The following is a 23,307-nucleotide window of genomic DNA, read 5'->3' as shown; positions in this document are numbered from 1 at the left end:
TGTTCTTTTCATGTATTCTTTAATGTCTGTATTTGATATTTGAATTGCTTGCCCATTGCTTCCAGGAATTAAATAGGGAACTGTTTTGTGTTTGAGAAAGGTCTTAAACGTGTTAAAACACATAGGGGTCATTAAAGTCTATAGTTTAAGGGACCATTTGTCATTTAAAGCATATACTTTCCATTTAGAATAAAGTGTCCTATCCTGAGAGAAAGAACTTATCTTGATGTTTTGAGCCGAGACTCCTGTTTATAGTTAGAGCCTGGCCAAATCCAACCTTGGAAAAGATGTGTGTCGGTGTGTGTGTTAGTCTTCTTGCTTACAGGTTAAGGAACCACTGGCATTATTGGAGATGGACTGAGTTGTTGTTCGGGACATGCTGGCGCCCAGCAACCCAAATCTGCATCCTGGAAGGTCACGACGTGCCTAACTTCAGGGTCAGATTGTCAGCCGTATAATCAGGAGATATGCTTCAGTCTATCTGTATATGTGTGGAAAATTACTATGTTTATCAATTTCTTAGCCAATCAGAATCATTCAACCTGTGAGCAATGACGTAGCTTAGACCTTGGAAATGGTATAACTGCTGTGATCTTTGTAACTGTAAGCAGGGGCGGCCTACGAACTCCTGTGTGAGTCTTGAAGCTGACTTCTGCTGATGAAACTGCAAATTATTTTCAGTAAAACTTTTCTTCAATTTTTTATAATTCTGACTCCGGGTCTTCTTTCAAACATCTGGTCCTTGGGTCCTAAACTGTTAACCCCTAACAATATATATATATATATATATATATATATATATATATATATATATATATATATATATATACAGTGGGGAGAACAAGTATTTGGTACACTGCCGATTTTGCAGGTTTTCCTACTTACAAAGCATGTAGAGGTCTGTAATTTTTATCATAGGTACACTTCAACTGTGAGAGACGGAATCTAAAATCCAGAAAATCTCATTGTATGATTTTTAAATAATTAATTTGCATTTTATTGCATGACATAAATATTTAATCACCTACCAACCAGTAAGAATTCCGGCTCTCACAGACCTGTTAGTTTTTCTTTAAGAAGCCCTCCTGTTCTCCACTCATTACCTGTATTAACTGCACCTGTTTGAACTCGTTACCTGTATAAAAGACACCTGTCCACACACTCAATCAAACAGACTCCAACCTCTCCACAATGGCCAATACCAGAGAGCTGTGTATCTAATTTTCTCATCTAATGATTTTCCTTCTATGTGGTTTGGCCTTTGTATTCTTGTAAACTTTTGGGATTAATGTTTCAGACTTTTTTTTACATACTATGGTTTACCAAAATCATATGTGTGGCATGTTTAGTCTCTATAAACTCCAATCTTCATCCCCCATTTGTTAATTTACATCACATTTTTCTAGCCTGACTTCGTCATACTCATATTCTAGGCAGAATGTGAGTCTGATACTGCTCCATAGGGCTTTGATTATGAGGTGTGTCTTAACCGAACCAGGAAAAAAAAAAACTCTGCACTCAATTGGGTAGACCTACAACCAATCAGAGCAACGCAGTAAGTGACATATATTGAGCAACGCATAGTTGTCAACAGAGCTCAACTGCACGCATGCTGGAAGAAGTAGTAAAGTAATGAGTGTAAACGATCTTTGCCGTTGTTGTAAAAGAATTTAAGAATTCGCAGAGTACTTACAAGCATAGTTGCCAAGTCCGCTTATAATACGCGACTTTGGGCTTTTTTTTTTAGTAAGTCGCGTTAAAACAGCACGGGTTGCGGGTTGCGTTTTTTTTGGGCTTATTAAAAAAATATGGTTGCTTGTTAGGAAAATCTGATAATTCATTTTCTTTACATCACGGTTGCCGTTTTCTCAATATCCAATACATTGATTGACACTGTCTGCTCACAGCTATAACCAATCAGTGCAATCATAAGTGCTGTGGTGTAGCCTAATTCGTCAAAACATTCCGCCGAATCCGCCCCCTTATCCCCCTAATTGTAGAAAAATCCCTTTCAACGTGCAGGCGCGCGCGACGCTGTAATCCAAGCTATGATGTAAATACACATATTTCAATTTCTACAAGCAATGCCTCCAACGAAGTGGTCCAAGTATGGCAAAAAAACACAACAAAGACTGGGAAAAGGATAAACAAGTGAATAGGTTAAGTGGTTGGTGATCAGAGTAAAGTGACTGTAAAACGGATATATTGGAAATAAATAAATGATAATGCTGAAACTAAATAATCTAATAATATTCTATTAAGATTGTGTGTATATATATATATATATATATATATATATATATATATATAGGCTATATTGTAAGCCTATGAATTACTTATACAAGAATGTATAAGAATGTATACTATAGCCTACTTACTTGTATAAGAATGTATACTATAATATACTATATTAGATATATATTAGTATATCTAATAATATTGGGCTTATTTTGGGCTTGTTTTTGAAGCTCCAGTTGCTTATTTGTCTCGCGAGAGTTGGCAACTATGCTTACAAGCATGAATAGCATTTTTTAGAGAAATACAAAAGGTGTATGTATATACGAACAAGTTCTCCGTTTAGGATTAGATCTCGACAATAAAGCAAATAAATCTTCTCGCATTTGTCGGCCCTGTCTCAACTTTATAACACGGTTGCAACGCGACTTGATTAATGCGCTGTCGATTTCTTTTATAACAGACGCGATAGCGGAATCTAAACATCTCAATTCTACAGCTGCAGTCGTCTTTGCTGAAAACCAACTTAACCCAAGCGCTCTTTAATGACGTGGGTGATTACGTAACCGCAGATCATCTGTCCATCATGGATCTGTCCATCATTGCCCTGGCAATTTGATTGGCTTGGCCTTCTGGGAGCCGAGCATAATTACTCCTCAACGGATCACCCTCCAAAGGGTGTGATATCTTCACGCTTTAAAGATCGCTGATCACAAGATCAGCCCTCTTTCTCTATTCATGTTTTCGTCGCTTTTTGTTTAGCTTCTTCAAGCTTTTGTTTTCTTCAAGTTTCTTTTGTCTACCTAAGTTTGTTCTCTCTCTGCGTTTTGTTTTACGTCTTGCCTCGTTTAGTCTCGTGCTCATTCATTCCTACCTACGGGTGAAACGGACTTAAACTGAGTTCTGGCAATTCCGCTTACGAGTAAACCATTTGAACTTCCCGCGGATGACGCGCTCCTGAGAACCCGGAGAACGCTTCCAACTAATGGACACACCAAAGACGGAGACTCACACACACGCATTCTCGCTCAGCCACAAAGATCAATGCAAGTATTATCTTTATTGAGATTTAAATGCGTTTAAGGTTGTCTGCCCCTGCTTAAGGTGATTTGATTCTTTGCTGGTTCTCAAAGGTTAACTGTTTGTGATAATTTGTCATTCTGTGATCTGCTCTTCCTTCCTTTATTTCCTTTCGTTATTCTGTTTATATATATATATATTCTTTGTTAAATGTAGTTGTTTGTTTTATAGTTTCATTTATTAAAAACCCATTATACATTTGATTGTCTCTGTCTGCTGCTCACCGAATAAAGCCTCTTAAATGTGTGATCTTGTCATGGGATTGCAGAGAGATGAACCCAATCGCAGACGGTATGCAATACACACAGATTTATTAAGACAAAACAGGGAAAACAAAACCCACGAGGGGGCAAAACAAGACAGGAATGACTAACTAGACTAGACTAAGACTGACAGAAAATAGAACAATAAACTAACAGCTAAGACAGGAACAAATACTTCACAAGACTTCTCAACAGGTTACTCACAAATGAATCGACATATAGATTGGCAATGAACCGGCACAGGACAGAAAACACAAGGGGATTAAATAGGGAGAAACTAATGAGGGAAACAGGTGACGGCGATGATACAATAATGATAACAAGATGAGATAACAAGGGGGCGGGGTTACATGACGAGACAACGCAAGCACACAGCCAAACAAATGGCCATGTGCTTACAAACAAAACATGGGTCTGTCATGATCCTGCCTCAAAACAAGAAAGATCTAGGACATGAAGGCAGAACCATGACAGAACCCTCCCCCCAAGGAGCGGCTTCCAGACGCTCCCTAGAGGGAACATGAAACACGGGACAAGACCGACTGAGACATAGACACAAACCAACAATACATGACAAAAACTAATAAAGGCAGACATGAATACACAATGACAGGATTGGGGTGACATAATAAAAATAAAAAACAAGGAAGAGGAGGCGGAGACAACACAGAGTTCATAGGGGAATGTCCAGGGTGGATGGGAGGACTGGGGGGAAACACAAAGTCCTTAGGGGGCAGTCCAGGGTGGATGGGTGGACTAGGGGTCTTGGGTGGACAGGACGAGGACTGACGGCGAGGGGTCCGGGCAGACATGGATGGGGACACACGAGGGACAGTCTTGGGGGAAACAGTCCAGGGTGAAGTGGTGACAGAGGGAACAGCTACAGCCGGCAGCGGAGCGAAGACAATGGGTGAGGCAGGTGGTAAGGGAGTGGAGAAAGATGTAGACTGTGATGCTGGGACAGGGCTGAACACAGACATCCTCCTGTCAGCTGGGGCAGGAGCGGGCTCTGGAACAGCGCTTGCAGGAGCGGGCTCTGGAACAGCGCTTGCAGGAGCGGGCTCTGGAACAGCGCTTGCAGGAGCGGGCTCTGGAACAGCGCTTGCAGGAGCGGGCTCTGGAACAGCGCTTGCAGGAGCGGGCTCTGGAACAGCGCTTGCAGGAGCGGGCTCTGGAACAGCGCTTGCAGGAGCGGGCTCTGGAACAGCGCTTGCAGGAGCGGGCTCTGGAACAGCGCTTGCAGGAGCGGGCTCTGGAACAGCGCTTGCAGGAGCGGGCTCTGGAACAGCGCTTGCAGGAGCGGGCTCTGGAACAGCGCTTGCAGGAGCGGGCTCTGGAACAGCGCTTGCAGGAGCGGGCTCTGGAACAGCGCTTGCAGGAGCGGGCTCTGGAACAGCGCTTGCAGGAGCGGGCTCTGGAACAGCGCTTGAAGTAGCGGGCTCTGGGACAGGCTGAGACGAAGGACAAGAGGCTCCCTTTCTCCTCTTCTTTCTCTTAGGTCGTGGTGTGGAAGTCATAGCCGGACTTGTGACCGGTTGAAGAAGCTCAGCGGGATCTGTGACCTGAGTTGGAAGGGCAGTCTCAGGCAGCGCTGACTCGGTCGAGGATGACTCCGACGGAGAATCCCACGAAGTCCTCCTCCCTCGTTTGCCACGAAGATCAACGGGAGTGGCTGGGACCTCGGGAGAAGTGGAGTGAGCCTGGTCCCCTTGAGAAACAACAGCCAGGACCCGACCCTCCAGGATCACGGGCAGCTTGGCTGGTGGCGACAACACGGTGGGACTTGGCGGCTCCTCCTGAGAGAAACAATCCCAGAGTTGGGCATAATTCTTCAGGATCCACTCACCCTCAGACGAGAATGGGAGGTTGACCCTCTTTCTGTCGGTGGAAGCCGACAACCAGCATTGTTCATTGAACTTCATTTGTTGCTGGAACTGGGAGGACACACTATCTGCTGGGTTCTTCTTTGGCCGGTTCATTCTGTCATGGGATTGCAGAGAGATGAACCCAATCGCAGACGGTATGCAATACACACAGATTTATTAAGACAAAACAGGGAAAACAAAACCCACGAGGGGGCAAAACAAGACAGGAATGACTAACTAGACTAGACTAAGACTGACAGAAAATAGAACAATAAACTAACAGCTAAGACAGGAACAAATACTTCACAAGACTTCTCAACAGGTTACTCACAAATGAATCGACATATAGATTGGCAATGAACCGGCACAGGACAGAAAACACAAGGGGATTAAATAGGGAGAAACTAATGAGGGAAACAGGTGACGGCGATGATACAATAATGATAACAAGATGAGATAACAAGGGGGCGGGGTTACATGACGAGACAACGCAAGCACACAGCCAAACAAATGGCCATGTGCTTACACACAAAACATGGGTCTGTCATGATCCTGCCTCAAAACAAGAAAGATCTAGGACATGAAGGCAGAACCATGACAGATCTTAGCTACAAGCTTTAAGGTAAGTTAGTAATCTTATAGAACAGGAAAGTTATTCTTCATGGCCGGAAGAATTGCATTTCTTGAGAGTTGATAAGATCGGTTCAGTGGACGGACGGATTATTCGATGTGGAATTAATTTTGTAGGATATTCTTAAATTTTATCTATAGCCTATCGTATATTTATAATTAATTATAATTCTTTGTGGTTAATTATCTATATACAGAGATACAAATACAGTATACAGGTATTCCCTTTTTGGGCGATTTAAAATGTGTAGGTAATATGGCTCATAACCAGTATGATTATTTAATTATTAATTATTAGTTATTAATTATACATTCCCCTCATTTGAGCTGTTTTCGCTACAACACCATCCCAACCGTGAAGCATGGAGGTGGAAACATCATTCTTTGTGGATGCTTTTCTGCAAAGGGGACAGGACGACTGCACCGTATTGAGGGGAGGATGGATGGGGCCATGTATCGTGAGATCTTGGCCAACAATCTCCTTCCCTCAGTAAGAGCATTGAAGATGGGTCGTGGCTGGGTCTTCCAGCATGACAATGACCCGAAACACACAGCCAGGGCAACTAAGGAGTGTAGGAAGCATCTCAAGGTCCTGGAGTGGCCTAGCCAGTCTCCAGACCTGAACCCAATAGAAAATCTTTGGAGGGAGCTGAAAGTCCGTATTGCCCCGAAACCTGAAGGATCTAGAGAAGGTCTGTATGGAGGAGTGGGCCAAAATTCCTGCTGCAGTGTGTGCAAACCTGGTCAAGAACTACAGGAAACGTATGATCTCTGTAATTGCAAACAAAGGTTTCTGTACCAAACATTAAGTTCTGCTTTTCTGATGTATCACTTATGTCATGCAATAAAATGCAAATTAGTTACTTAAAATTATACAATGTGACTTTCTAGATTTTTGTTTTAGAGTCCGTCACTCACAGTTGAAGAGTACCTATGATAAAAATTACAGACCTCTACATGCTTTGTAAGTGGGAAAACCTGCAAAATCGGCAGTGTATCAAATACTTGTTCTCCCCACTGTATATATATATATATATATAACATACATCTGCTGCCCTCTGATGTAGACAGAAATTAAAGCTACAGCAGTAAGTGAAGCATTTATTTTTATATTAATTAATTTAAAGACAATTTTATCTAAACATACAAATAAGGAATGTTACAGCATGAGCAATTCATCCTAATGAGAAAGTAAAATTGCTGCAATACACAGTTCTAAAATTGTATCATGTAAAATATAAAAGAAAAATCAACAAATTAACATTTTTTTTCTAATCATGTAATACAATTGGGCTGTCAACATTAAAAGGATAGTTCACCCAAAAATGAAAATTCAAACCACCAGAATAAAGCAAACCAGTGGGAATGAATGTGTCTGTTATAAGCACAAACATGTGGTCCTGTTGTGTATCCCAACTTGACTTGTCTAAAATATAAAGCTCTTTGCTGTTGCACTGTACACAGACTACTGTATACACTGCAAATTCTGAAAAGTTTTTTCTCACCAACAACTGTGTGAGATTGTAATATAGAAACACATACAGAATTAATATTGAGATCTGTAGGCATATGTAATGCCATTATTGTCATCAGCAATAAGATTGAGGAAGAGAAACTTGCATCTTCAGCTCAGAAAACCACGGCTGCATGTTAGTCTTTGAACTTCTTTTAAGGAAATAAGGAAATAAAATTAATTGCATAACAAAGCATTTTAGAGATGCTCTCAGCACATTGTGAATGCATTTTCATTATTTTAATTTATAGATTTTGATCTGACTGTGACTAACTGGTTAACACACCACCTTTATTTGCTCCTGATGGTGGTCACGATCACTGCCACAGTCATGATGACGAGAACAATAGCGATGCAGGAGGAATAGCAGATATAGAATAAAGATACTCCTTCCTCATGATGATCTGTGTAAGTCTCACTCTGGCGGTTCACCGCAGAATTAATCTCATGCACACAGGTGAAGGAAACAGGTGGACTCACGTTCACTTCAAACACACACTTTTCATCTGAATAACACAGTGGGTTCTTCAGTGTGTAGTTGTGTTCACCCGCCACTGACAGCTGGAAAGAGCTCTTAGTGAACCTCCAGCCGAATGAACACATCACTATCACGTGCTCTCTGTCCTGCATCTGCCCATACACTGAGATGTTGGGCACTGGGGCATCTGAAATAAAGCACACCAACATGAATTAACCTTAAAAACAGCATAAAGACTATTGATTTTAAATGTGTTTAATGGTATCTTTTTACTAAGTAATATGATTAAAGGCAAGTATCATCACTGCTACTGATGTCTCTACTAAACAGATTTTTTTCTTCCAATTTTAGCCATTCAAGGTTCTGTATTCTCATAAGCACTCGCCAAAACAGCCATTTGACTAAACTCGCACATGCAGTGTTTGCCACACCATAGACAGGATCTGATAGGGGAAAATAACACTAATGGAAACAATAGGTGCTTCACACCTTCAGTGCTTGGCCCTTAATTATGTCACTAATTTAAAGTCATTATGCCTATTTATTCCCTGCTATATAGAATATTTTCCCCCAAATGCTACACATTTCTCTAAACTAAATTTAAACAATTAAGGCTTCATTCAAAACAGCCTTACAGCACCACAAAATATCCACCACTTTGATTCAGCTAACTTGATTAAAATACATATTATGAATGCTTGTTTTATCTTATTAGAAATCATTGTATGTCATCTTGAGGTTGAGGTTGGTTGAGAACCACTGCTATAGAAAGTGCCTATGGTGCAAGTAATAAATAGAGATGTTTCTGTAGTGAATAGTTGTGTTGTCTTACTTATTGGGTGGCAGAAGCCCCACTGTTCCTTTTCGAAATCATTTTCTGTGGAGCACCACAGCAGACCATCACTCCTGCCATCCACAGTGCACTCAGCGTACACATCTCCATTAAACTTAAAAGGGAAATAGCATGGTTTCCCATTTGGATTACTAGCCATCTCTGCAGAACATAAAGAAATGAAATATATGGGTTTAAGTTTAATTTAGAATAAATTAAGGAGTTGATGATCTGAAAAATGTACATGACTAAGGGAAACAGAAGTCTTTCACCTAGTTAAACAAATGCTAACATCATACAGGGAAATTCACAATAGGCATATTGGATATGAATTTAACATTTTGGCAGCCATTATTATAAAGGTTTTATGGCTGTTAGGTGGATGTTTGGTTGTCATACCTTGATATCCACGAGAACACAAATTTTCGTCAGTCCCATAAATCAGCCAGCGACTCCAAACACCTGTTCCATTAAACAGCATCATATTTGGCTCATCACGATCTTCATAGTTCAAGTGCAGTGGATGTCCCTTCAACACAAGCAAGGTCTCATCATTACATTCCCAGGTTTGTCCGGGGTTAGATTCATTGCAGGGCAGAAGGATAACTTTGGACCTGTCTTCGATCTTCTCGGCCTCCAAGCAGAGATTAAAAGCGAGGCTGATGATTCGTGAAGAGGAAATCCATTGGAAACGCTGAGCTGTGAAAGATGCGTCGCATGGCGCAGTCAGCACTACAGTAGCACTCGCGGCATACACACATTTGTTGTGGTCCTCGTTGTAGATAAGGAAGGAGCTGGTACTGTCTGGATATATGAAACATTATATCAGACACTGTAATAGGCAGCACATGCCATTATGCAGAGTTCAAGCTGAGAAAAATGTATATTACTAATTAAATGTAGGCCTACACAAGTGGTTTCCTGAGTAGACGCTGCTTCATAATGGTAGAAATTGGGATCTTGCGATTTAAGGCTGATTGCTATGTCTCAATACACATGTTTTAGCATTTATTTGTTCATTAAATTACACATACATCATGATTTTTGTGTATTTGTGGATTGTAAGCGTAGAAAACAGTGTGTAGGGGAGCGCAGGGCACAAGCTAACACGGGGTTAAATGTAACACGGACCTTTTATAGTTAGTCAGGGTCAAGGTTGTGTTTCCGCTTATTTTCTCTCGCTGCCAAGACGCAGCTTTGTGGAAAGGTTTGATAAGATTTCATAAAGATTCTGGACAAAGAGTGTTTCGAAACCATGCAAGTACATTTTTTCATCATACGTTCTTTTTGGTTTCTGAGTTGGTTGTGTATGTCACCAAATCTAACCTTATTTTACCTTAATAACTGTCTTGTTGGCTAAAACATATAGCACCATTTTGAAACATATCAGCAACTCCTAGCAACTGTAATATTTTTTACACAGCGGGGTTAGTTGTAGTACAGTGTTAAAGTCCCCGTGAACCGGAAGTTGCAAACGACTTTTCTCCAGTGTTATGACGTATTTCCCAGTGAAACGGAATATTGAACAGAGGGCAGGGAAACGGAATATTGAACAGAGGGCAGGGTTTTACTCTAGCGCTCCTCCTCTCCATCTCTGCTCATTACAGACTAACGGTTTGAGGGGAGTGGTTAAGCGTTGCCCAAACCAATTCCTCAAACCTACGTCATCAGAGAAGGTCCTCCAATGCAGAGGGGAGGGGCATTTTCAGATTTTGATTAAAGATTACCATGGTAAAATTTTTTTTTTTTTAATATTTTCTTGCACGGATTAATTGTTCACCACAAGACTAGTAATATGCGCTAACAAAGTAATAGGGTCAATTTTGATTTCATGGGGACTTTAAGTGTGGTAATGAAATGAAAACAGGGAGCCACACAACTTTTCAGGTTTGAGTATTTATTTATATATTTATTTTGCCACATTTAACTTTGTTGGCCTTTCACAAACAATGTTGGAATTTAAATGTCAACGTTTTTTTCACATTTATTTACTATGCATTGATCACTTGTTTATTCAAATCATCCAGGTGGATGCTGCACATTGGTGCTGGTTGAGGAGATTCCCCCTTCCACATGTAAAGCGCTTTGATTACCTAGAAAAGCGCAATATAAATGTAACAAATTATTATTATTAAAAACATAGCCTGTTTTTCATGCAATAAACCCTTTAAAATGTGATTTTGAGCTTGTTTTTATTATTATTACTATCATTATTAATAATAATAATTTTGCATGCTGCTGCCACACACAAATATAATTCAATTGCAATTACAATATTTGATGATTTTATTTATTAATTTATTTATTTATTGCAAAACTGTTAAGCCCTTTCCTATATCTCTATCCATGATATTGATCCATAAAAGAAGGATGATTGGATGAGGGATGTATGGATATCTATCTATGCAGATACACAAACAATATCAGACTATACAGATAAAATAGTACTGAATTATGTGTGTTACACAACTGTTACAACTAACCCCTCTGTCTGTAACAATTAACCCCGCATATCATTTGCACTTCTGTCACTTTCAGTGCAACTGTACGAAACTGGTAGGTCCCAGAAAAAAACTAAGTGTTCATTTGTAGCACAGATGTGTATGTTGCTTGTGTAAAAAAAAGATTGATCTAACTTAATATTTTTTTTAATAATTGAGCCAAAACCAAAATGTATTCTCCCCTACATTCTTCCGGTGCATGTGTGAATGCTATTAATATTTTGAAGTGCTTTTTCATTTTAATCATAGTATAACCTTTTAGAAATTGTATGTTTTTAAAATTTTGTTTTATTCAGTATTCATTTTTTCCAGTTAGTAATTTTAGTACTTCAACACAAATTTATTTCAGTTAGTTGCGAAGAAAACATTTCTAATTCTCCTTTACAATTTTCATCTAATATTTATATTTTATTTTAGCTTTAATTTAATTAACAATGTTTTAAAAAAAAAGTTTCAACACTGTTATAGAGCAACTGATATTTCAAGGTTCGTCCCCATTTTAAATAGTGCTAAAAAAAAAGAACACGGGCAGTAAAATATGTAGATTAAAGTCATTAGATGATGCACCTGTCATTGAAAGGTAATTAGGGTTGTATGTAGGCTATTAGATGCGAAAAAAAAAAAAAAAAAATGGAAAAATTTAATTGACTTCTATCCCTGGACTTGAAAATATTTTTTCAGATGAATACTGATAAAAAATGTATAGATCAAAGTCATTTGATGATGCATCTGCTGTTGTATATAGTCATTTATATCATGCATCAGATGAATCTCAAACACAGTAACAATTCTATGGACTCCTATCCTTACAGTAGATAGACAAAATCTGAGGCAAAGAAATGTGATCTACTTACTGAAAGCTGACCAAAAGACCAATAAAAGGACATAAAGCAGGTTCATTCTTGATGTAGTATGGTCCAGGAAGATGAGCAAATGATATCAGAGATCAAATTTAAAATTTTAAAATGTAAAATTACAATGACAAATTAATGAATCAAGTAAATATGAAAATTAAAATAGCAAAAAAGAAGTCTTAAGTAATAATATCCATAGTACTGTCTCTAACAGATGAAGTTTGTGAAGAGTATAGAGAAAGAAGTCCCCAAAAAGATTTAGATATCTGCAGAATGCAAGGAGAGGAAAAGGCATAGAGTCTTCTGAACCTAAACATTTTATATGCTGTGCTTATACGTAACAGGAAGGAATTGGGAAATATATTGAAATTCTTTGTGCTGCTCTTGCAACTAGGTCTGCATAATATTTGAAATAAATGACATTGCGATATTTCGTTTTTCTGCAATATATACATTGCAAAATAAAAAACAACTTCACCAGATGACTTGAATAGCTCTATTTGTAAAGAATGAATCACTGTAGAATGATTGGGGTGATTTTGTAAGGGAGTGAATCTGCGTAGGAAATAATAAATAGATTACAACCATAGATAAATACAATAGAACAAAGATACGAATGAAATAAACAGTGCTTTATGTTTTTCAGGTTTGTTTCAGCAGTATTCAGGTACAAAAATGCAAGTACAGAAATGGAATAATCAAATTTAAAATAACACTTCATCTTCACTGTATAATATTAATCTTTGAATTTCCTGAATTTTGTTGTTTTAATGAACATTATTGACACAGACAGCATGGAATGCATAGATCCAATGTAATGATATGCATCCGTATTCTTTCTAAATTTTTTACGTTCACTTAAGCCACAAGCGACCGTGTTTACAAGGATACTCACCGAAACGAGCATTTTGACAATTTTGCATGTAGGCCTACAGTACTGATCTAGCTATGTGAGACTACAGTTCAAATGAATCCCTTTTCATTGCATGACACATTGACATTACAGTACAGAAGAGCTCTTTCTGCATTATCCTGAACATTGTATAAGCATTAATTTCATGTGTCATAGAACGGAAGAGAGCCTCTCGGGAGAATGCATTAAATGTAAAATGTAAATGTACAGTAGAAGTTTGTTTCTCCTCTTCAGGTCTGCTCTCCTCTCTTCAGAAAGTCTTGTGATTATTTATGCATCCATGTAGTCGTTGTCTGTAACAGTTGTGGTGGTGTTGATGATGGAGTCTGTGTTAACAAACGTGTAGAAAGAGTTCACTGGGTTAGTCTGTGTGTGCTGGAAAACTACTGAAGCTGAAGAATCTAATCCTGAACACAAACTCATCAGAAACACAGTCAGGACACTAAACCTCATCAGATCATAATCTCATCAAGGACAAATGTGATTATAGTATGTATTTATGCCAGAGATGTCTTCAATAGCATTGCATGTCAGAATGCACGTCACATCAACAACGCCTAACCTACCCATCACGTGGGTTTAGACAAATCAGTGAGGTCATACGAATTCTTATGAATTAGCCACCCTTTAGTCGCTCGTACGAATTCGTGTGAATTGGTCGTGACGTGAGATAGCGTTGCAACAACTGGTGTGAGATTTTAAGGAACACTTGCAGGAAACTATATTGAGCTCTGACTATACGCCTGATGCGTGATGCCATTGGTCATCAGAAATAAGATTGAGGAAGAGAAACTCTGTTCATTGACTTCATCTTCAGCTCAGAAAACTAAACTATATATATATATATATATATATATATATATAACTATTTAAATAAGTAAACTGTTACATTGGTAAAACACACACCTTTAGCATTACTCCTGATGGTGGTCACGATCACTGCCACAGTCATGATGATGAGACCAACAGCAATGAAGGAGGAAAAGCAGATGTAGAATAAAGATACTCCTTCCTCATGATGATCCAAGACTGCATGGAAATGCAAACAGAAAAACAGGAACAAAGATGAATGCACTGAAATATACACAGAGATCAGCCGCACTGTTAAGATATATAAATGGCTAATTATGAATTTATGTAAATTTGGCATTGTTCTGATGAATCAGAAAAATATTTTTTTTAAATTTCTTGCTTATGTTTTATCATTATGATAAAATGTTTTATGTTCTCATTTATATAATTTGAAATGTATGTTTAATGCTTTTCTTTCATTAATCTTTATGCCTCAAATGTAGCTGATAGCTTTGGTTGAACATTTGTACTTGCTGTTTAGATGAGGACAAAAGTCTAAGTTTCTGATAAACAGATCACAATTTTTTTATATTTACACATTTGGCAGACGCTTTTATCCATAGCGACTTACAATGCATTTAAAGGTACACATTTACATTCTTATCAGTTCTTGCTTTCCCTGGAAAGCGAACCCATGACCTTGGCATTGCAAGCGCCAGTGCTCTACTGTTTGAGCTACAAGAAAGCCTGATAAATGCTCGAATGTCTCAGAGTAAAGTGGCAAATGAACGTTATCTTAGCTAAACTTCTTGAAGTGTACGGGCTAACACCTCAGTGAGTGAAAAATGTTTGTGTCTTGTGTGTCTGCTTCGATGCAATATGAAAAGAGGAACTTAGCTCTGTTCCGAGCAACTGTAATACTGTATAATGGGGAGATCAATTTCTGTACAGGTCAGTCTATACCTTGGACTCAGACCTTGCTCCTTCCCAACCCGTCTGTTCAAAGAGAGATCTCTCAACCAACTTTAATTATCTTTAGGCAAGAATATTACACTTGTGTTAATTTTTTACTTAAATAAATATTAGAAGTAATTTTAACTGTTCATTTTATGTTTCTTTTTAAACTTTTAATACTTATTATGGATTAATTAAATGTATTATTTGATTGTCTGTTAAGAAATTAAATTTGACAATCATCTGACTGGATCTCCTCCATGCATCATGTTCAAAAGCATGTCAAAGCAAAACTGAATTGTCATTTAAAATGTGAATGGATTACAATCAATGTCGTAGTGGAGCATCTTGTTGAGTGAAATGTGTGTGTTTGAACAAAATATGAAAATACAAGCATATACATTGCAGCAACTAGGCAAGCATGTAACATCTAAATGTTCTTGCGGAGATGCATTTGTTTTACCTGACAAACCGTAAGTGTAGGTCTGGCTGCGCAGGTTCTTGACTTCTCCATTAGAATGAACCTCACGCTCACAGGTGAAGGAAGCAGGTGGACTCACAGTGACCATATACACACATAGATCTGAACACGGAGAGCTTGTGAGTCTTATGGTGTATTCCAGTTTACTCTCTACAGACAGTGTGAAAGATTGCGAGTAAAACGTGTTTAATGTCATGTCAGACTCGCACAGCACTATCACACGCTCTCTGTCCTCCACCTGTCGATACACTGTGATGTTCGGCACTGAGAGATCTGAAACACAAACATGCCAGTGAAACATGAACATGCTAAAAATGTATGCAGCTGAAATAAAATGAACTAAATTTGCATCTTTAACAGAACTCCTAATATGTGTTACCCCTTTGGAATAAAAGATGTAGCTTAAATATCAATAACCATGTGTCAGTATGAATCCAGACAGACAATGATGTTGTTATGAGGAAAGTGATTAATGTTGCTTTTAAATTAAATCTAGTGTTTCATTTTATTAAACAAAGACATCAGAATTAATGGCTGAATTACTTCATTTCACACTTCAACAAAGCTCTTTCAATACAAAAAAATAAATAAAATAAATCAGATCGCAGTTACACACCTTCCTCCTCAGAGTAATAATCACTTTCCATGTCGTAAAAGTCCTGTCCAATAAAGACAGAAAAACACAAATACAATGTAAAATTATTTGTCTATAGATCGGCAGGGCTGACAGAAAAAAATCAATTTAGTTTCAGCAGCTATATACAGTAATTACTTAAAGAAAAACTTAAATTCAATTTAATTCAGTTGAAAAACATCACAACAACAGAATTTGATTAAAAATCTTTTGATCCTTAATAACACTCACAGCGAAATCCATCAGATTGATATCACTCGGAATGTTCTCTTCTGCTGCCTGACATTTCTCTGTATAAAAAAGATGACAAATTACAATAGGTCATTATAAATGTGTAAAAGTGATGTATTCCCTGTACACTTCAAGTTAAAAATAAAACATGGGAAAAAATAATGTACTTACGTAAAGCTAACATTACAACTAGCAAAAGGTGCTGCAAAAGGAGCTTCATCGTGCCTCTAACTATTTTTCTTGCACTGGCTCAGTTTCACTCTTCAGTTCTTCTCCTTCACATTTCCTGTGCTAAAGACTGGTACTTGTCATTTGCTTGTGTTGAGATTCCTGTGCAGGGTTGAATATAATAAAAGCAAAAACCATAATCATACCAAGTCAGACAAAATAACATAAAATGAACATCTTAAAAACTAGATTTTTACAGGGAAGGAAAAACTGTGAATCTGTTAATGCAAACAACCAAGTAAATGACAATAATGTTCTCAGAGGAGTCAGGGGACATTAAAACGCTTAACGTGGCTTAATATCCTGTGGAAGTAATTTGATCTTTAAGATGTGTGTGACCATCATATGGCAGAAAAAGAGCACACACACAAACCTTATTCTAATATGGAATTGTACAAAAGGTACAAAGGGTTTGTTTCAGCTTCTCAGCAACTATATACTTTAGCAGCATGGCCACACAGTGGATATAATTGCCATTACACAGTCTTTTCAATGAAGGGTATATGGACAAAGAGCCAAAAATGAGGTTTGGCAAATTAAACTACAGCAATTTGATCACGAAAAAGGTCAAACGTGCGGTTACAATGCACGTTAAAGAGTTAATGTATTTACTTTACATTCAAACAGATTATATTGATTCAAACTCACATCAGCAACTTAAAATATGTGGTCGCTGATTAAAACTTCTCCAGCCATTCCATTTAAACTATATTTAGAAACTAATTAGTAATTTTTCACTTTTGAAGCTTACACTTGAAAGAAGTCTCATGATTAAATTGACATTAGGCTATAAAAGTTTTTTTTTCAAAAGTAACAAATTAAATACAAACTCGTGTGACAAAGCTCACATTTTATTTAGACTTACATTACATCACATTTACTGCAGGCTTTATTTTAAAACTTTCCCTCAGAAAATTATATTATACTATAGCATTGAAAGATCTAAGTATCTTCTCCGTTGACGTCCACTAAACTGGCCTCTTGTTGCCCGTACTGCAGCCTGGCTCTGCTAGAATCGTCCTGGCAGATTTGCTGAAGCAGGTTAAAGCTAAACACTGGAACACCTGATCTAGTAGGAAATTAGTTTAGATAATTCTTTCCTTAAAATAGCCATCTATCTCTGACAGGTTTTATTTTGTGCGTTGAGTTTGAGGTGATGAATGTTGGATGTACAGTCAGTGGTTATGATGTTTGGATGTACAGGTCTGGAATGAACATTACATCACAGAACAGCAGCAGCAGGTCGCGGGATAGTCCTCAGCGTTCACTTTCAACTCATTTCCATACACATAGTAAACATAGGGCTTCTCTTTCCAAGTGTAGTTCACCTTTGTTATGGTAATGAGCTCGATTGTCTGCCTCTGGAACCAGGAAATATTGAATTACCAGTTTCAGGTTTCATCAGTATTGTGGAATCATGTTGACATGCACACCAGTTTACATGACTGAATTTGTATTTAAATCTAAATATTATAGTGCAAGTAAACATGACCATGTCTACTGTCAAATATAGCAAAACTTTAGCATTATTATTATTATTAAATATATGGAAAATTTCCAAATTATAGGTTAAAATTGTGAATAAAACACAACAGGTACCTGCTGTAATATGCGGGAGTTCTTGGTATATTTCACCTGATGGTCTCTTATTAAACGCTCAGACGCTTGTGCAACAGAAACATCAGGGAAACCCAGCACTGGATAGACCTACAGTAAACATTCAACCACGTTTTTATCATCTTCATCACACATCATCATTCTTTCTTTTATCTTTAACTGTCTGCACATCTGTTCCTACCATAATCTGGGCGTCTCTGAAGAGCTCCTTCCCTGAAACCTTCACCAGCTTTTCCAGTCTCAGACCGCTCGAATCTTGCGCTACGTAATCATCCTTCTCAGTGCTCCTGAAATTATCCAAAAAATAGATTTCAGAATGAGACAGTTCACTTTGACAGAGTGTATAGGGTTAGTATTATCAGTGAATATGTAATACCATTTGACTTTGAGATTGACGAAGACGAGTAGCTTTCCCTTTCCATCACAGGATTTACACATTTGGGAGCCGCTGCCGCTACATGAACTACATCTGGAAGTTGCCAGACAAACACTCAGATAAAAGTAGTAAAACTAGTAAAACATGTTCAGGACATAAAGGGCTCTATGGCAGCTTGAATAAAATATGATGAGTGTAAAAGACTGGTTGGTTGGTGCATATTAGAATTATTTCTAGCAGCAGCCATTCTGAGATGTGAACAAATGTCTCAGTTCTTTTGATTCTTATGAATTGGTCAAAAAGACCAAATTAAGGAAAAGGCTGAAAGAGTGGAAAAAGTCCTATTTAAATTTAATATTTTAAAAAAATATATGTGTTCCTTTCTCAAAAGCTAGAACAGTACAAACAGTTACTCTTGTTTCTCCATGAAGTACTACAGTACATCATGGAGAATGGCAGACTTACTTTTCACGTCCACTACAGTTACAATTATAGCAGGCCTCGTTCTCAGGAGATTGACCAGAACCGTTACACTGGGAGCACACTTTCTGCATAAAGACACAAATAAAAGTGTCTCTAGATTTACATCCCATTATATGACCTCCTATAATAACCATATACACCAAAAACAACTCAGTGAATAATAAAAAGCCTGGTAAAACTGGCCTGGTGTTTGCCAGTCAATCGTCACTTACGCTTCCGGTTCCAGTGCAAGAAGAACAGGGTTTCATTCCCATTCCACCGCATGGTTCACATTTCTAGGGTACAACAAAAAAACTGTTGTTTACTTTCCAGTAACTGGACTATGTAAATTAGATCTTAATGTTCCCCTATTATGCTTTTTCAGAAATTACCTTTCATGTAATGTGTAATATAGCTTTTTGTGAATGTAAAAGGTCTGCAAAGTTTCAAAGGTCATGATAAATTAAGTTATTGTCTCTCAAACGAAAGAACCGATTCTGAACTGACTGAAACGAGTCGTCAGTAATTCCAGTATTACTTCCTGCTCAAACCTATGTAGGTTTGTAACTAATTTGCATAATGCCAGTCTATGGTCTTCACTGGCTGTTGGAGAACAACGTCTACTTTGATCCTCAAACACTGTAGTTGTCGCTGAGACTGGAAGAGTTTGTGATGTCGACATGTCGAGAAGGCACAGTCCTTGATCGAGACCGAATCCTTGATCGAACCGTTTCAGACAAGAAAGGAGGTGACGTAGCAAAGTATATTATGCAAAAACGAAAGTGTGTTTTTGACCTTGGATGCATTTAAACCTTGTAGGAGACCTCCAAAACAAAATGAGGAACCCTTAAACTAGCATAATAGGGGCACTTCAAAATGCTAACAAAGCTCCATAGATTGTGGTGTTTCATACAAAAATGTTCTGATAGTTGCTACACATTCTGTTGTTTGAACCCTTCTTGTGGATCTTGAGTGATCAAACCTTGACTGAGGAAGTGTAGGGCACTCTAATGGTGTCCTCGTGCTCAGTAAAGTAGGACGGAGGTTGAGCTGCAATCTCCCATAGTCCAGGAGCAAGCTGAATCCCAGCATCGACACGCTGCCCTGCAAGAGTTTAGGCAATGATTTAGCCAGGGAACAAGGTTTAGATTTAATTTTCTAAAATTTTAACTGCACAAAACCTGTTGCAATAGTGTTTTTAGCTCATCACGGGTGTTATGGGTGGTTGCTTACAGGCCCAAGTCAAAAATGTCCATCCCCGAGTCTTTATCAGGTTTTGTTTTTTCGTGCGAGACTTCTCTGGAAGGCAACTATCCCAAATCATTTTGATGACAGACTTTGTTTCATGCATTTCAGAATGATCAAACCAACATTTGAGATGCTGTCTGTCCATGATGAGATTGGTCTGCTGGATAGTCCAGTGATCCAATCACATCCTCTGTTGAGGCAGTCACATGAGGTTTTGTTGTGCATCATGGGTTTATTCAGTAAATATGGTTTCATCTTAGTTTATGAGCATGTCTCCTCATGTAAGGTTTTTTGCACATTTTTAGAATTTATGCGCATCTTGGTGTTACCACCCAACATTTTCTTTATGTGATAACCCAAATTTCGCATAAAAATAGGTTGATGGAAACATAGCTTATGATATTCTTTCCCTATTTAGTCCCTCCCAAGTAAATCCAAGGGATTTTTCCCTTTTCTAATAGCACAGATCTACTCAATAAGCTGCACAATTTGAGATATCATTCATATCTGTATATAAAAAAGATATATAGAGGTCTGTTCAAGTATTAGCAATAGTGATGGTGATGCTTGCAGCACTAATGATAGACTCGATTGACTTTTGGTACCTGTGTAAGGCTCCTGACTCAATTCAGTAGATCTGGACTCTGTGAACGTCTCCAAACGATACTGAGAACAGAAGCAGGACAAAAAGACAGACCTCAGATTGATTTTACTAACCACATTTGGCTCTATAAAGCCAAAACAAGACTTATGCATGTCTATTAATACACAGAATGATGGTTATCACTATCCTGAAAATGGAAAGGATTCACATCTCACCCTGTAAGTGGCAAAGGACTCCATGTTGGTTATAACTCCATCTCTGACAGGGCCAGAACTATAGCAGCACTTGCTGGAGACGTAATCTTCAAAAGCTGCCCGTGCTCTTCCTTCTGAGATGGAAGGAATGTTGTCGCTAACAAGAAAATATTAATAGACATGAATGTTGAATTACGTGCAACAGGAGCCAGTTTGAGAAATTAAGACATCTGAAACACAGATAACTCTGATTTGTCAGTCTCTTTGCATGGAGTAGTCTACTTTTTAATCTATAAAAAGTATTTTAACTCATATTCAGTAATATTATCAATTTACTGCACTGGCACTTTCAGATGAGAACAACATTTTAGCTGAATTCATGACACTATTGTCGTCTGTAGAGCTACTTATAACTGAAATAAACTTCCTTCATAACTGATGAATTTTGCAACAGGGCCAGTTTTTTGATCGGGTCAGTGGAAGGAAAAAAGAGAAAGGTTTAGAGACACATTGAACTACTTTTAACTTGAGCACCCCTTTTTTAGAAAACCACATCATGCACTAGACGCGAGCGCAATGGTTGCATTATGGTACCTGTGCGGTTAAATAAAAAAAACAATGGAAAAGTAGCGCAGTGTAATTATGTATAAACCTAAAACACATTCTGTGTGAACAGCCCCAATGTTATTTTTCTGTTTATTAATGTGAAGCTGCATTGAAAGCAATATATTTATGAACATGACTCCATACAGAGAAAAAACGTACTGCCATTCTGGATGGCTGGAGGCTTCAGGCACAGGCATCGGCACAGAAGGCATTGGAGGAGGAAGATACGCACCTGTGAAAAGAGCAACACATCAGTGACATTCATAAGAGACCAGTGGTTATAACTTTAGCAACACATTCAACGTCCAAATTCTGTTACTTTATGCAGAAATCTAAAATTGCAACCATGAAAGTCAGCTTTGTAAATGCTTCTCTTCCATTCCCGATTGTTTCACCCATAAAAGTACGATTAGATGAAAAACAAAGTTTGCATCTAATTGGATCCATAGCTACTGATACAATTAATATTTTTCCCTAATAATTTATAATTTATTAAAATAGCATATAGGCCTACTCTACCTTTCAAACAGTATGGTCATTAAGATTAAAAATAAAATAAAAATAATACATTTATTCAGCAAAGATGTATGAAATGGATCAAGAGTGATAGTCAAGAGTTTTACATTGTTACAAAACATTTCAATCTCAAATAAATGCTGTTCTTCTGTTCACCAATGAATATGATAACAAAAATATGAAGCGGCACTTAACATTTATAATAATAAGAAATGTTTCTTGAGCAGCAGATCAGCATATTAGAATTATTTCTGAAGGATCATGTGACATCACAGGAATAAATTACATTTGAAAATATATTCAAATAGGAAACAGTAGTTTGGAATTGTAATAATATTTCAAGATTTTTGATCAAATAAATGCAGCATTGATGAGCAGAAAAGACTCATTTCAAAAACATACATTTTATCAAGCCCCAATTTCTGAATGTTATGCCACTTTTATGTCCTGAATCTTAAAAGACAAGTTATTTGCAATAATAATGACCTACAAATTTAATAATATGTAAAAATGAAAGCAATTAATAATGCTTTGTGCTTCTTACCATCTCCGCCGCCCGAAGTTCCTTCATATCCCGGGACGCTGTCAAACATGCTTGCTACATATAAATTACAACATATTAAGGCAACTTGCTTATAACATCATGAATTACATATTGCAACTTCATTTCAGCTAATCAGTAGCAAACATTGGCCAAGTTTAGTTTTAATGATTTGAAAGTTCCCTCATTAGATCTGCAACAGCTGAAAACAAGCAATAATTTTGCATATGCTAAATATAATTATTTATATAGCAATTCATTAACACATTATACATTACATATTATAATTTATTAATATATTATAAGCCAAATAAGCTTTTTTCAAAACATAGAAATAATCAAAGACTTGCCTTTTTACGTGTCAGAGCTGCTGCACAAATCACAGTAGAGGGATAAAGATTATATAGCTTTACAAAAGCACATAATCTGACGCTTATGAGTTATGATTGGAGGAGAAAGATGCTTCTGAGTGGTGTGGTCTATAGTGGTTAAAAAAGTTGAGAGCACAAGTTGGTGGTATAAAGCCCACCGCCTCCATATGACCACTGTTCACCCTTCACCAACAACAGGTTGAGTTTCATTATGAAAAGTAAATACAACTGGAAAAACTGATCACCATAATGGTAATTTCAAATAAAACAACTATTTACAATTAATAC

At 37.7% G+C, this 23,307-nt stretch overlaps 2 protein-coding genes across 2 annotated transcripts; both read right to left on the bottom strand.

The window, feature by feature from the left end:
• Positions 1–12,863: 12,863 nt before the first annotated feature.
• LOC308680329 (uncharacterized protein) lies at positions 12,864–17,845 on the bottom strand. The gene is made up of 6 exons (XM_081348419.1): positions 16,428–17,845; positions 16,257–16,315; positions 16,008–16,050; positions 15,374–15,664; positions 14,071–14,193; positions 12,864–13,490 (listed from the first exon to the last, which is right to left on the bottom strand). The coding sequence occupies exons 1-6, from the start codon at positions 16,474–16,476 to the stop codon at positions 13,435–13,437; spliced, it is 621 nt and encodes a 206-aa protein (XP_081204545.1). The 5' UTR covers positions 16,477–17,845; the 3' UTR covers positions 12,864–13,434.
• Positions 17,321–23,229, bottom strand: LOC308680440 (protein SSUH2 homolog; the record flags this gene model as incomplete). Its single annotated transcript, XM_081348569.1, has 12 exons — positions 17,321–17,845; positions 18,084–18,191; positions 18,283–18,388; positions 18,478–18,570; positions 18,943–19,025; positions 19,173–19,235; positions 19,922–20,043; positions 20,793–20,853; positions 21,007–21,142; positions 21,751–21,823; positions 22,652–22,705; positions 23,178–23,229. 12 exons carry the CDS (start codon positions 23,227–23,229, stop codon positions 17,702–17,704), a joined length of 1,095 nt encoding a protein of 364 aa, XP_081204695.1. The 3' UTR covers positions 17,321–17,701.
• Between the last annotated feature and the right edge of the window lie 78 nt (positions 23,230–23,307).

Source organism: Scardinius erythrophthalmus, assembly GCF_964197995.2.
Source record: "Scardinius erythrophthalmus genome assembly, chromosome: 20".
Classification (NCBI taxonomy): Eukaryota; Metazoa; Chordata; class Actinopteri; order Cypriniformes; family Leuciscidae; genus Scardinius; species Scardinius erythrophthalmus.
Note: the sequence above shows the minus strand (reverse complement) of the source record. Positions and strands in the feature narration are given on the sequence as shown.

Excerpts from the sequence above, each read along its gene's own strand:
- LOC308680329 (XM_081348419.1), bottom strand. The coding sequence starts at position 16,476 with ATGAAGCTCCTTTTGCAGCACCTTTTGCTAGTTGTAATGTTAGCTTTA. Across the intron at positions 16,051-16,256 it reads TCAATCTGATGGATTTCGCT|GACTTTTACGACATGGAAAG; the intron begins GTGAGTGTTATT and ends TTTATTGGACAG. Across the intron at positions 14,194-15,373 it reads CTACACTTACGGTTTGTCAG|TCTTGGATCATCATGAGGAA; the intron begins GTAAAACAAATG and ends ATTTCCATGCAG.